The 12416-nt window shown below is 64.7% G+C and overlaps 3 protein-coding genes across 10 annotated transcripts in view; 1 reads left to right on the top strand and 2 right to left on the bottom strand.

The window, feature by feature from the left end:
- The window catches only part of AIPL1 (aryl hydrocarbon receptor interacting protein like 1), a 37759-nt gene extending 35956 nt beyond the window's left edge, over positions 1-1803 (bottom strand). For 5 of the 8 annotated variants that reach the window (XM_029929103.1, XM_029929098.1, XM_029929099.1 and 2 more), the window contains exon 1: positions 452-941. The gene's annotated coding sequence lies outside the window, so the exon portion shown is untranslated. The other 3 variants (XM_029929097.1, XM_029929101.1, XM_029929102.1) reach the window with 3 other exon arrangements.
- On the top strand, positions 1157-5473 carry PIMREG (PICALM interacting mitotic regulator). The gene is made up of 5 exons (XM_029929105.1): positions 1157-1230; positions 1696-2021; positions 3263-3558; positions 4040-4135; positions 4575-5473. The coding sequence occupies exons 2-5, from the start codon at positions 1731-1733 to the stop codon at positions 4606-4608; spliced, it is 717 nt and encodes a 238-aa protein (XP_029784965.1). The 5' UTR covers positions 1157-1230; positions 1696-1730; the 3' UTR covers positions 4609-5473.
- Positions 5474-5751: 278 nt separating this feature from the next.
- PITPNM3 (PITPNM family member 3) overlaps positions 5752-12416 on the bottom strand; it is a 53243-nt gene continuing 46578 nt past the window's right edge. The window contains exons 19-21 of the mRNA XM_029928766.1: positions 11933-12116; positions 9810-9938; positions 5752-9493 (exon numbers count right to left, since the gene is read on the bottom strand). Of these exons, the coding sequence (XP_029784626.1) occupies positions 9191-9493; positions 9810-9938; positions 11933-12116 (616 nt within the window). The 3' untranslated portion in view covers positions 5752-9190. The remainder of the gene's footprint in view (positions 9494-9809; positions 9939-11932; positions 12117-12416) is intronic.

Here is a 12416-nt window from a genome sequence, read left to right as displayed (position 1 = left end):
TGCAATTATTTTCCATCATTTACAATACAGTAGTTACAATGACACTCCAAATGGATAAGCAAAGTAAAAAATCAGAACCCCAACTTCTGTTTCATGTAATTAGACTTATACAGAAATTAGAAGGTTAAGTAACAACTAGTTAATCACCTAATTTCACAGCTATCTGAAGTGGCAATCATTATATAGCAGCTTATCTATGATACATTCAAGATAAATGATACAATTTATTACTTGCCCATAAGCTAAAACACATCCTGCTTAATACCTTTCCTAAGGTCCGAGCTTTAAATGACACGATGTTGGTGTTGTAATTTTCTTGCATTATTGGTGATGTGGCCCATTGACCCCCGTGTCTCCCCACGCACCGGCTCCGAGGCCGGGTCATGGACCCTGGTCCCGGACAGTGGGAATCCCGCCGTCTACTAACCGAGGGAACTGGGCGCAGCCTCACCTCTCCGGACACTGGTTTCCACATCTGCTAGGCTGCAGTCAGGGCGAAGCGAGTTCATCACAAAAGGACTCAGCACACCAGTACCTGATGCATGCAACCCCCTTAGCAGAGAGGAGTGGGTGAGGTCACCCAGCCTTGTCGCAGGGAAGGGCGGAGCCACAAGGAGCCCAGCAGCGGCGACCCTGCCAGAGAGGGGGGTTCAGTGAGGTCGGCAGCAAGGGAGCCGAGAGGGGCTGGGGCCCGGGCTGCCTTGGGGTCTCCAGAAAGTGGGAGAGGGCTTTCCAACGGGCGGGGTCTGGAGCTCTGCGGCACTGGAGACAGGAGGCGGGTTCGTTGGAGGGGATGAGGAGGTGAACCCAGGCCTGTCCCCGCCCCCAGGATCTTCCAGGGTCCAGAGTGTGGGTGCCGAGTGCGGGGAACACAGAGGGGGGGCTTGAGACCCTCCTCCGCGGGGCGCGGGCCGAGCTGCCGGCCCCGCGCCTCCCCACCGACCCCGCGGGGCCGCGCCGCGGGGCCCAGACCGCGGAGACAAAGGGGCGGCTCCCGCTGCGCCCAGCCGGCGGGACCGGAGGCATGAATGGGGCGGCCGGCCAATCGGAGGGCAGCGTTCCCGCCGCTAGAGCGGGGACCAATCGGATCCCGGGCGCGGCTGCGTGCGCGGACCTGGCCAATCCGCTGAGAGGACCGGCCAGGGGGCGGATCCGCGCGGAGTTTCAAACCCGCCGGTGGGCGCGGAGCCGCTGCTCGGGGCGTGTGTGGCCTGCGCTGGGGGCTGTCGGGTGAGTGAAGCCGGGACTCGGTGGCCCTTTTGTTCCGAAGGGACCTGGGCGGAGTGGAGGGGGGCCCAGTCAGGACGGGCACGCAGGTGGGGGCGTCTGGGGATTGCAAGGTGCACATCGTGGGGGGCGGGGGTCTAGGCGGTGGGAGAGCACGGGGACAGGGCGAGTCTGAGAGAGGGCCGCGGATGGGGCCCCGCCGGCTGAGACTCGGCGACAGCCGGTCCTGAGCCTGCCTCCTTCCCCGCCTGAGGCAGAGAGCGGAAAGGAGGCTGGGTGGAAAGAGGGACAGACAGCTGTTGTAGACCGTGGCCGCCAGGGACCGCAGGAAATGCTGACGGACCTCGCTGACCCACACCCGCAGCTGCCACGTGCCTCCAGGTCCACCCTGGGCGACCTGTGTCCCCGAGGAGCCTGGGGGTGGGATAGGGGATGCCTTGCTGACCTGCCTTCTGACCTCCTCCCCAGGATCTGGTGGGCTGAACGGACTCTCGACCAGGCAGATGGCTTCCAAGTGGCCGGGCGTGGGGGTGTCTGTGCGCCGCAGGCCGCTCCAGGACTGGGAACAGCTGGAGGAGAAGGAGGTGGAGCCATGTGCAGGTGGCCACCAGGAGCCCACCAGCGGGGCCCTGGGTTCCCTGTGCAGACAGCTCCAAAGAAGGCTGCCCCTGAGGGCGGTCAGCCTCAACCTCGGGGCTGGACCCTCCTGGAAACGCCTGGAAAACCCAGAGCCGGCGCAGGGCCTCCAGGCCGCAGCTCGCTCAGCTAAGAACGCCTTGGGCTCCGTGTCCCAGGTAACGCTGGCCATGCGAACTGTCCCTTAGCTCAGGGCTTGCTTGGTGCCCGGCAGCTGGTGCCTTCAAGTGGCCCCCGAGGATGCTGACCCCGTGAAGACAGGGACTTTGGTTTGTCCTCGCTGTGTCCCTTGCACTCAGCAAGCCGTTGAATGAATGAATGGAGAGGGCGCCCTGGAGGAAAATCGGGCGGCTCACAGCACAAGATGATAGAGCTGTGCTGTGACAGCACGGCAAGCGAGGGGCATCCCGGAGACACCCCAAACACAGCGGGGCTTGCAGGGCAGGTGGCTCCGTGGAATCGTCCAGGAAGGGGAAGTACATGGGTGAAGAGTCCAGGGCGAGCACGGGGCTGGGGCCAAAGCGCGAGGAGTGCCGTCGGGCAGCCAGAGGACAGAGAGCTGGGAGGGGAGGGCGGGCGTCCCGGCGCTGACGGTGTTGAGACAGACTCTCCCGAGAGCGACCAGGGGTCAGTGGGGAAGATCTTCAACAGGGGAGGGACCAAGTCCGAGGAGCGCAGAGCTTGCTCCCCAGCTACCTGGTGGAAAGTGGGTGGGAAGCACCCGCCGCTGCACCGCTGCAGGGTCTGGGTCCTGGCCTGGCAGAGGCATGAACTTGGAGAGGTGCTTGGAAGGAAGGTGTGTGAGGACTTGTGTCAGGAGACGCGTGGGCACAGAGACCTCACGTGTGCCGGCGTGGGGTGCCACTCCAGGAGTGGCCACCTCTGTCCCACGGGGTCACAAAACACGGCTGCACAGTGCACCGAATGTGACTTGTCCCGCCCTCTGGCCTGGGGTCTGCCTGGACCGACATCCTGGCCTCCCAGAGCCCAAACAGCCCCTGCCCCGGCCGGTGGGGGAGGCCCAGGAGTGAGGGCCTGGCCCCTAGCAGTGAAGACCACCCCCCAGGAGCTTGAGCCTCTGAGTGTCACGAGAGCTTGCTTGAGAAGAATCCTCACCAGTGGGGATGCGACTCAGTGAGACCGGAGCCAGGTCCTGGGGGCCTTCTGTGTCCCGAAACGAGTGTGGACCCCACGAGCCAGCGGCTGGGCTGCGGACCGCCGCCCCGGGGCCCCGGGGGCTCTGCGCTGGCCCCCTGCAGCAGACCCGCTTCTCAGGGACCCACGCACCCCCTGCCCCTGGGGCTCCGAGCCGCCTGGGTCTGAGGGGCGGCAGGAACGGCCCGGAGTCCCCAGAGGACTCGTACTTGGCTTGTCCTCACTTCCCGCGTTCCTGTCCTAGAGAATCCAGGAGTCCTGCCAGAGCGGCACCAAGTGGCTGGTGGGAACCCAGGCCAAGGCCAGGAAGCGGAGGAGAGGGGCGCAGCAGGGCAGCGGGTCCCCGGCTCACGCCCTGGGCCAGAAGAGCCCCCGGCTGTGTGGGGCCGCCCCAGCCTACTCAGGCCTGGGCCCGCGGGAGAGACCCTGCCACCCACTCTCTGCCCACCTGGGCCCCCGTGCCCACCCGCGGCGGCAGTCCCGGAGGGAGCCCGCCTTCCGCAGCCTCTGCTCCTCGATGGAGCCCCTGTGCTCCCCCAGGTAAGAGGGGGGTCGCCTCGGGCCCCAGAGGCTGCTGACCCCTCCTGTGGCTGCCCGGAGGCACCTGTGTCCTGACCCAGCTCTACCCGCCCCCCCACGAGTGGGGGCCTGGGAAGCCCTCCGGGGTCTTCATTTCCGTAAGAAAGAGGCGGGGCCGCTCTGATGGCGTCACACCCCAGCCTCCTCGTGGGGCCAGAAGCAGGTTCCGAAGCCGTTCAGAGGTTGGGGCTCAGTCCCCACGGGGGTAGCCACAGGACTCCCCCGTCTGCAAGGTCACTGCCCTGCACCTGACAGGCCCCGAGCCCCGAGTTCTCTGCCCGGTGCTCCAAGTCACACGGGCCGTCACCTCCGGGAGGGCGGGCAGGGCCCTGCACAGGTGCCGCCAGCCCCCTCGGGTGTCTCCGGGCCTGCGCACAGCCGGGCAGGAGGGCCCGTGCCGCAGGCTGCCGCCAGTCGCTGCTGCGGCTTCTCCTCCTTCCAGCGAGTCCGACAGCGACGCGGAGCCCGTGGGAGCAGGACCCCAGCGCCTCCAGCGGCTGTCCCGAGGGCTGGACGAGGCCATCGTGGCTGAGGAGAGGTGAGCTGGCGGGTCATGCTTGGAAACACCCCTCGAGCCCTGCGCGTTTTTAGGCCTGTCTGACCCCGGCTCTGACCTGCCCTGTGACTCTGGCCTGTCCCCACCCCTCTGAGCCTCAGGCTGCTCATCTGCCCCCTCATGTCGCACAAAACGTAGACCAGGATGGTGTCTAGAATGCAACCTGGTTGTGTACGGCCCTCCGGGGCCCCACCAGGCCAGGCACCTGGTTTCCGAAAGACCTGCCCTTCCTCCAACACTCCCCAGGGCTCCCTGCGCCTGCCCGCCCCTGGGAAAGCCCCCGGGCCGCTCTGGAGCGGCTGGTCTGTCTGCTCGGGACCCACCTGGAGGCGGGGCTGCGCGCTGCAGCCCCTAACATGAGCGGGAGGGCCCCTCCGAGGGGAGGTGCGGCGACACCTGTCCCCCCCCCTTCTGTCCCCAGCGGCGACATGGCCATTTCTCTCATCCGTGACTGAGGACCAAGCCTCCAGGTGGCGCTGGCTTCCCGAGGGTTCTCTCCGGGTTCTCCCCTCTCCTCATCCTCGCCCACGAACATGTGCAAAAGAAGGTAGTCTTTCCGGAAAATCCTGACGAGCTGCCTGGCACCAGCCAGCCTCAATGACCCTGTCCCCAGCCAAGCGCACAGGCCCCCAGGGAGCCGGAGCCACCTTCCAGCTCCTCCTGCTGGGGAGGACTCCCCCTGCTCTGAGCCCAGCGAGGGGTGCGAGGGAGCGCTGTGCTGCAGGAGGCAAGACACATCTGACCACCACGACCTCACCCGGGATCCCCGTGTCCCCACGAGCTCCCAAGGAGGCCCTGGGAGTCAGCCGTGCCCTTGGGGCCAGGCGGGGGCCACCCAGAGCCTCTGCTCTCCTGCTCTGGCCACACCTGGTTCCACCCGTGGCTGCCTGGCCCAGCCTGAGCGTGACCAGGGGGACGAGCTGGGGCATTGTTCACTCTACTCCCCTCTGGGGCTCGTGGACTTGCCCTGCCATGTGGCCACCTCGATGGCAACGTGAAAGCAGAGGCACCAGAAGGTACTGGGGGCCCTGAGCTTGGACCCGAGAGAGTGACTCTCAAGGGACCATGCCCTGGGCTGCCCTCCCTCCTGCCCCCACCACAGCCCTGCAGGAAGGGATGAGGGGGAGATTCACGGCCCCAAGACCCTGGGCCCACGGACACCTTTATACTCAGCACGGGGCACCTGGGGAGCGCAGGGACTTCTGTGCTTGGCACGTTATTTCAGGACTCTGCTGCGTCATTTTATTAGAAAGAAAGCCACGTGTCACTTCCCTGGATAACGCTGCCTTTTTATAATAAAGACTCTGGATTTGTGTCTGACATCTGTCCCGTCACCCACATGCACGCACAAACATGTGTGCACACACATGCACACACCCACACGTGCACACAGGGCATGCTCGTGCACATGGACGTGTGTGAACACAGTTGTGCCGGCACACACGCCTGCGCACACGCACACACCCCTGCTCCAGGCAGCAGGTCTGCCTCGGGCGGGCTCCCCTCCCCCTCCCGCTGCCAGCAGCTGGCCCCCAGCTCAGGGAAGAGACCACCGCGAACAGGGAAGTCTCCTCAGCTCAGTGCGGAACAAAGCACAGTTTAAAGGCAAATCAGGTTTTTATTTCAGTGACAACATTCAAGAGTTAAAAACCAGCTCACATCAAAATCAAGACCAGTAGTAAAAATCTTCTAACTCCGTAACGTTGTTTGTCTTGTTAGAAATCGGACTATTTTACATTTCCTTTTCTAACGGATTTTGTACAAGGCAGCCACGAGGAGGAGGAGAAACCTGTTTCGCCACAGAACCGTCCACAGGAAACACCGACAGTCACACATTTAGGAACAGTCAGACCACAGACAAGACCAGACAGGCTGCCCCCACGGAGTAAACGGAGAACAGGGGTTCGACTGGAGGTCCCCCGGAGCGAGCCGCCCCGCCCCCTTCCATGTCACCTGCCTCTCCTGCTCCCAACCAGGGTGGGGTCAGACTCTGCTTTTTCTCCCGGCGCCCTGGTGGCTTCTCTCGGGGAGAGGAGGTCTCCCTGTGTGGACTTGAGCCAGCTGGGATTTTTAAGAGGGTTCCCCAGAACCCAGAGGGAGGGGAAGGAGCGAGGGGGGTGTTTGTTTTGGCTGAGCCGAAGAGAACAGGTTTCCGAACACTTGGTGCCCAGACCAGGGGATCAGGACCCGGGAATCGGAATCGGCGGGGAAGTTGGTTATTTAAGGCGGGTCCGGCTTCAAAGCTCGTTCCTAGCTAGGGAGCCCCCTCCCGGGCGGGGCTGCACCCAGGCTGGGGGAGGGGTCGGACCCGAAGCCACCTCTGCACCCCCTGCCCCACCTGCATTGGCTCTGGCTTTCATTTAAAGATTGGCACCACCTTTTGCCTGTAGAATGCCCCCATAACATCTTTGGAATACGGGTTCAGACACGGTTTTCCGGGGCCCAGCACCCAGACAGGAGGGGCCGTTCATCCAAGTGCACGAGAGAGTCTACTTTTTAAAACGTATGTTTCGTGGAGCCTGAGGGCCGAGTCGAGATCTTCAGGAAAACCCCACGACGCCAGAAGGGCGGGTGCAGGGGAGGGCGCAGGCAGGCCCTCCGTCAGGGACAGCCACCAGACGGGGAAGGACGAACATGCCACGCAAGAAACGAGGAGCTCTGATCAGGCAGGAAGACGGGTGCCCCAGCTCCCGGGAGCAGGCCCCCCGGGGACCGGAAGGAGTCTCTGGAAAACAGCCAGGCCGGGGTCGCGGACCCAGGAGGGGCGGCGACACCCCCTCCAGGGAGAAACACAGGCGGCCTGTTTCTCTCCAGCTTCAGCGCACGGACAAAACCGCACAAACCACTCGCACAGGAGCGCGCGTCCGTTACTGGCGCTCAGCACTCGCGCGCATGCGCACACCCCCACTAACAAGAGCGGCCGGCACACGCCGCCACCGCCTCCCACCTTCCCAAATGCGGGTGTGAGTCCCCCCGGCTCCCCAAAGGAAAGGAAGTGGCCTGCCAGGCTCCACATCTCAACTCCAGACCCCCAGAACCTCAGCACCCCTAGAACCCTGGACCCTCAGAACCACGGCAGCCCCCAGAAACACGGACTCCCAGGATCACGGACACTCAGAACCCCAGAACCCGAGTCCCAGAACCATGGCACCTCCCAGAACCCCAAACCCTGGACCCCCAACCATGGCACCCTGCTTCCTGGGTCCAGGTGCTCCCTGTGTCTCTCTCCCGGCCTGGGGTTCACAGGGCAGAGGGAACCCAACTTGGGAAGAAGGAACTCCACTACTTCATCAGCAGAGACATCTGGCAGGAGCTTCTGGAAGGAAGGGGACGGTGGCGCCTCAGAGAATTGGAATGAGTCCAGCTGACTTTAATGCAGGGTAGGTTTCAGAAAGGACAGGACGGCCCTGGGTTGAAGGTGTGAGTGAGCTGGTGCCTTCGGGGGGAGCCCAGAAGGATGAGTGTGGGAGGAGGGACGAGCGCCTGAGAACCCAGGAGGCAGGGCCGGAGAGGACACCCCCAGAGGTCCTGCCCATGCCCACCGTGCAGACACGGGGCTGGGGGGGGGCCCACATTGGAGACAGCAGGGTGGGGGCTGGGAGCCCCGGCCCCTCCAGCCCCAGCAGCTCTGCCGAGAGGACGCTGGCCACCTGGAAGCTGCAAGAGGCAGACACGGAACGCAAGTGACACGAGGCCCACGTAGGTGGCTGGACGCCTGGACTCAGGGCGGCCCTGCCTGGGGGAACTGGGCCAGCCTCAGGGGCTCCGAGGCTGGCCAGGGCCGGTCTGCGCCTAGGCTGGCAACAGGAGGGCTGGGGTGAGAGCTGAGCCCTGCCCATCTCAGGGGACGACCCAGGAGGAGGGTGTGGGCCCCAAGCAAGCTGAGTGGCAGGGGAAGGGAAGAGTACAACAGTTTGAGCCAAAATTACACGCGCTCCCAGAATGCTGGGATCTCGGCTCTACGCCTTCCGGGAGCCAAAACAGAGAATCTGTGTGAGCGGCACTGGGAAGGGCGAGCCCAACCAGGGCCCGCGGTGCGGGGGAGGGGGCCCCTGTTCCAGGGACACGTAGTTTGGGCATCAGTGCAAAGCAAACCGCCTCGCGGAGCAGGGATCCCTTCCCATCCCCCCCTCCCAGAGCGGTGGGGGACAGTGAGGGCACCCCCAGAGCCCTCTCTCAGACGGTGTGGAAGGTCCAGCCTGGGTGCTCTGAGGCCAGGAAAGCCCCAGGACACAGAAGTGCAAGACGAAAGACGGCCCAGGCGTCCAAAACCAGGCACCTACCTCTGCTGGGGGAGACCTTCCAATCCCATAAGGGAGGCAGGGCCCAGAGAGGGTGAGCGATGGGCTCAAGGGCTCTCAGCAGGTCTGGCTGGGCCAGCGCTCAGCGGACCCCGGGAAGAGGAAGGCCGCGGGCGACTGGTAGGAACACCGAGGACAAGACGGGGACAATGGACAGCCGCAGGACAGACCGTCAGCACCAGACCCCGCCACCCCCCACCCCTGCAAGGGCTGTGGACAGACACGCGGACACAGGAGGAGCCCAGGGGGATGTCCCCTCCCTCCCAGAAGGTGGCCACTTTGCCACAGGGTAGCCAGGCCCATGATGGTGACCCAGGATGTCACAGGGGGGCCGGCACGATGCCCCACTCGCCTGGCCACCAGGCCGCCGGGAAGCTCAGCCTGCCTTCAGAAGGCCTCCCTTCAGGGCCCGCCCGGCACCGCCAAGGCCTCGGGACCCCAGGGCGGTGGTCGACTCTGCCAGACCCGCCAGCTTGGGCCAGGCCTGCCCCCCAGGGCCACACGGACACTGACCCTGACTGGGGCTCTTGGTCACAGGCCCCGCACGGGAAGGCAGCCTTGGCTGCCGAGACCCTGAGGTCTTACCCCCTCGCTGCCCAGGGAGCCCCCCAGGGCTTGGCAGGGTCCCTCCCGGCTCTGCTAGGACACTGCTGGACACATACGGGAGGGGAAAAGCAGGAAACGGCCTGTCTCGGGGAGCGCCCCCCGCCCCGCCCCTCAGCGCGCAGCCCCGCCCTCAGGGCACCGACTCGAACTTGGGGGGCCCGCGCGCCCAGCTGAGCGCGGGCAGCGGCCGCTCCTGGTCCTTGTCGGACTCGGGCTGGCTCTGCGCCCGCTCGGGCTTGGGGTTGGCGGGCGGCTGGGGCTGCTGCACCGACATGGTCCTGCGCAGGTGGCTGCGCTTCCGCAGGAACTCGGGCTGCGCGTGCAGGGCGAAGCTGCCCTTGCGCAGCACCATCCGCGAGTTGTTCTTCTTTGGGCGCGAGCGGTGGCCGGCCTCCAGCGCTGCCAGGTGCGCTGCGTAGCCCTCGCTCAGGAACTGCGGGGGTGGGGGTGGGGGTGGGGGGTGTCAGGGAAACAGGGAGCTCACTACCCCTACCTGCTCCCCACGGCCCCGAACAGCTGTACCCTCGGGGCACACCGTCCTTGTCACCTGCCAATGAGATCCCCAAATGCAAGTCTGTGCCGTCTGGCTTCTACCCCTTGGAACTGCATCCTGTCGTGGACCCCACAGCTGCTCTTCCTGCCCAGCAGACTCTCAGACCCTCCCCCAGGCCTAGGAACCAGGGTCCACAGGTGCGCAAGCCGCTCCCCCCCACTCCCAGGGCCCGCCCCCGCCGGGCCCCGCCCCCCACCTGGCACTGGGTCTGGTACTTCTTGGTAGGCCGGCCCACGATGAAGATCTGGGAAGGCAGCAGGCCCAGCACGCTGTACACGGAGATGTCCTTTGCGGAACCATAGGCCGCGCTGATTCTGATGAAACACTGAAAAGCAGGGCAGCTCATGGCAGGACGCTCACAGGGCCCAGGCGGACTCCAAGTCACGGGCCTGCGTCAGGACGCGCCCCTGCGGGAGCTCCCCTCCCTCCCCACCCTGCGCCCCAGTTCCGCCTGGGAACGTGGGGACCGCGCCATCTGCAGACCCTGCCAGAACAGAGCCATTGCTAGGTCCCCGGGCGAAGACATGGACAAGGAAATGAGGCCCAGCTCTACCTGTCACAGGGCTGGAGGCGGTTCTGTCTGGGCCTGACCCCCCGCTCCCTGCCGTCCACACCAGCCCAGACTGTGGTGCTGACCCAGATGCCTGAGCGCTTCTGTCCAGTGCCCGGGCCCCAACGCTCACTCACCCCCCAGACGCTCGCCCTCCAGCTGCTCCCCTTGAGCCCCATCCACTGGTCCCAGGTCACAGCTGCCCTTCCTCCTGAGCCCATCATCCCTGGGATGACCTCCTGCCCATGGGGTGACCCACCGACCACCTTGGCCTCCATCTTGCCATCTTCCCGGTCAGCGGCCCCCAGGACCAAACCCAGACCCGCCCTCAGCACGTCTGTCCCCAGGGGGACCCCGCTCCTCCCCTCCTGCCCACCTGCGCTCAGCCCTGGGAGACTGCTCTGGTGCCACCTTCTGGGTTCCCCAGACTGGCCACTGAGAGCTGCCGGAGGGCCACGTAGCTCTGGTCCTGAACCTTCTTTCAGCTGCCCCTGGAACTTTCTTCCCAAGTTCCACCTCTTGCCCTGGGCCGCCACCCAGTTCTGTGTGTGACTAGCCAATCCCGCCTCCGGATGCATTTTTCTCCATCCCGTGGCCACCACCTGGATTCTGGTTGGCCTCTGCCTGGCTTGGCCTCCCTGCCTCTCTGGTCTCACCAATCTGGTGTCCATAGAGCCAACCCAGGGCTCTTACTGCAGCCCTAATTAATCTCTGCCGCCCCCCAGCTCCCAAATGCCCACAGCAGAGTTCATGGTCTTGTCCAAGGTTTTCCAAGGTTTTCAAGGCCTGCCAACCCTCACCCCCGATGACCTCCAGGTCTCTGCTCCCACTTGACATGGGCCTGACCCTGTGATCACCAGCATCCCAGAATGCCACAGCCCTAAGAACATCCCAGGCTCTCTCCTACCTCAGTGCCTTTGCACATTCTGTTTCTTTGTCTGCCTGGCAAACTCCTAGTCATGCTTCAAGAGCCAGCTCAAAAGATGCCACCTCCTGGAAGCCTTCTCTGCCTTCCCCAGGCAAAGCTAGGTCCTTCCTCCTCTGCATGCTGATAGACCTTTACTAGTCACCGACCAGTATTGATTTACACATCTTTCTTCGTCTAGATCAGGGACTGGCTGACTTTGTTGCGAAAGACCAGATAATCAGTATCTTAGGCTTTGCGTTGGCCGCAGTCACCACTCTGTCCCTCTGCAGCTCAGAGCAACTGTGCACTCTGCGCCCACAGAGGGCCGTGGCCGTGCTCCAACGCCTCTGTGTTTGTAGGCACCGAAATCGGAGATTCGTCTCACTGTCACGTGGTGAACTAGCATTCTCCTTTTGATTTTCCCCCCAGCCGTTTAAAACTATAAAAACCATTCTGAGGCCAAGGTCATATCCAGGAAGGGCGGTGGGCTGGGTCTAGCCCCTGGGCCACTGGAATCCTGCTGGGCCCTCTCCCCAGTTTCTGATGCAGTGGGTCTGGGGGAAGTGGGGGGCAGAGAACCGACATTTCTAAGGAGCTCCCGGGGACGCCGTGCTGGGGCCCTGGGTCACAGCTCTGGAAGGAGGGGGAGGCGGGGCGGCGACACCAGGGCCCTGAAGGAGCAGGGAGGGCACTTAGGTGTCGACTGAATGGACAAGGCTTTGGGGGCAGGAGAGGAGAGTCAGAGTCGGGCTCTGGGACCAGGGTGGCCGGTCGGGGTGACCCGGAGTCGCGCCCTGGGAACCTCCCGGCACTCCTGTCCCCGCGGAGGACGGTAACGCCCGCCCGGCCCGGCCGCACTCACCTCCTGCACCAGGTTGCGGAGGAAGAGGGCCTTCTGCCGCAGCGGGTCGTGCACCAGCCCATCGGAGAAGAAGACCATGCCCTGCGGGAAGTTATGCTGGCAGAGCCAGGACACCACCCGCTGCTTCTGCATGTCCGGCCGGCCCGTGATGTACACGATCAGGTAGCCCAGGTCCTGCCAGTGCCTGCGGGCGGACGGACGGCGTCGCGGTCCAGCCCCCACCCGCAGCCGTCCTGTGGAGCCTGGGCACCGGGGGAAGGACCGAGAAGCCACACGGCGGGGGCTCAGCCCCGGGAGTCCAGACACGTCCCTGGATGGCCCGCGGCACCGCTCGCCCACGACCAAACTGACCCCCATCCCCCCGAGGCCTCCGACGTCATTCAGGATTCCCGGCGTCGGACGAGCCACCCCTGCCGCCCCTCCCGCTCCCCTCGGTGCAGCCAGCGGCCGGAGGACCCCCCCCCGCCCCCCCCCCCAGTGCTCC

This window comes from Suricata suricatta, chromosome 17 (genome assembly GCF_006229205.1).
Source record: "Suricata suricatta isolate VVHF042 chromosome 17, meerkat_22Aug2017_6uvM2_HiC, whole genome shotgun sequence".
In the NCBI taxonomy this organism is placed as follows: Eukaryota; Metazoa; Chordata; class Mammalia; order Carnivora; family Herpestidae; genus Suricata; species Suricata suricatta.
This window is presented reverse-complemented; position numbering and strand designations above follow the sequence as displayed.

Excerpts from the sequence above, each read along its gene's own strand:
- PIMREG (XM_029929105.1), top strand. The coding sequence starts at position 1,731 with ATGGCTTCCAAGTGGCCGGGCGTGGGGGTGTCTGTGCGCCGCAGGCCG. Across the intron at positions 3,559-4,039 it reads GAGCCCCTGTGCTCCCCCAG|CGAGTCCGACAGCGACGCGG; the intron begins GTAAGAGGGGGG and ends TCCTCCTTCCAG. Across the intron at positions 4,136-4,574 it reads GCCATCGTGGCTGAGGAGAG|CGGCGACATGGCCATTTCTC; the intron begins GTGAGCTGGCGG and ends TTCTGTCCCCAG.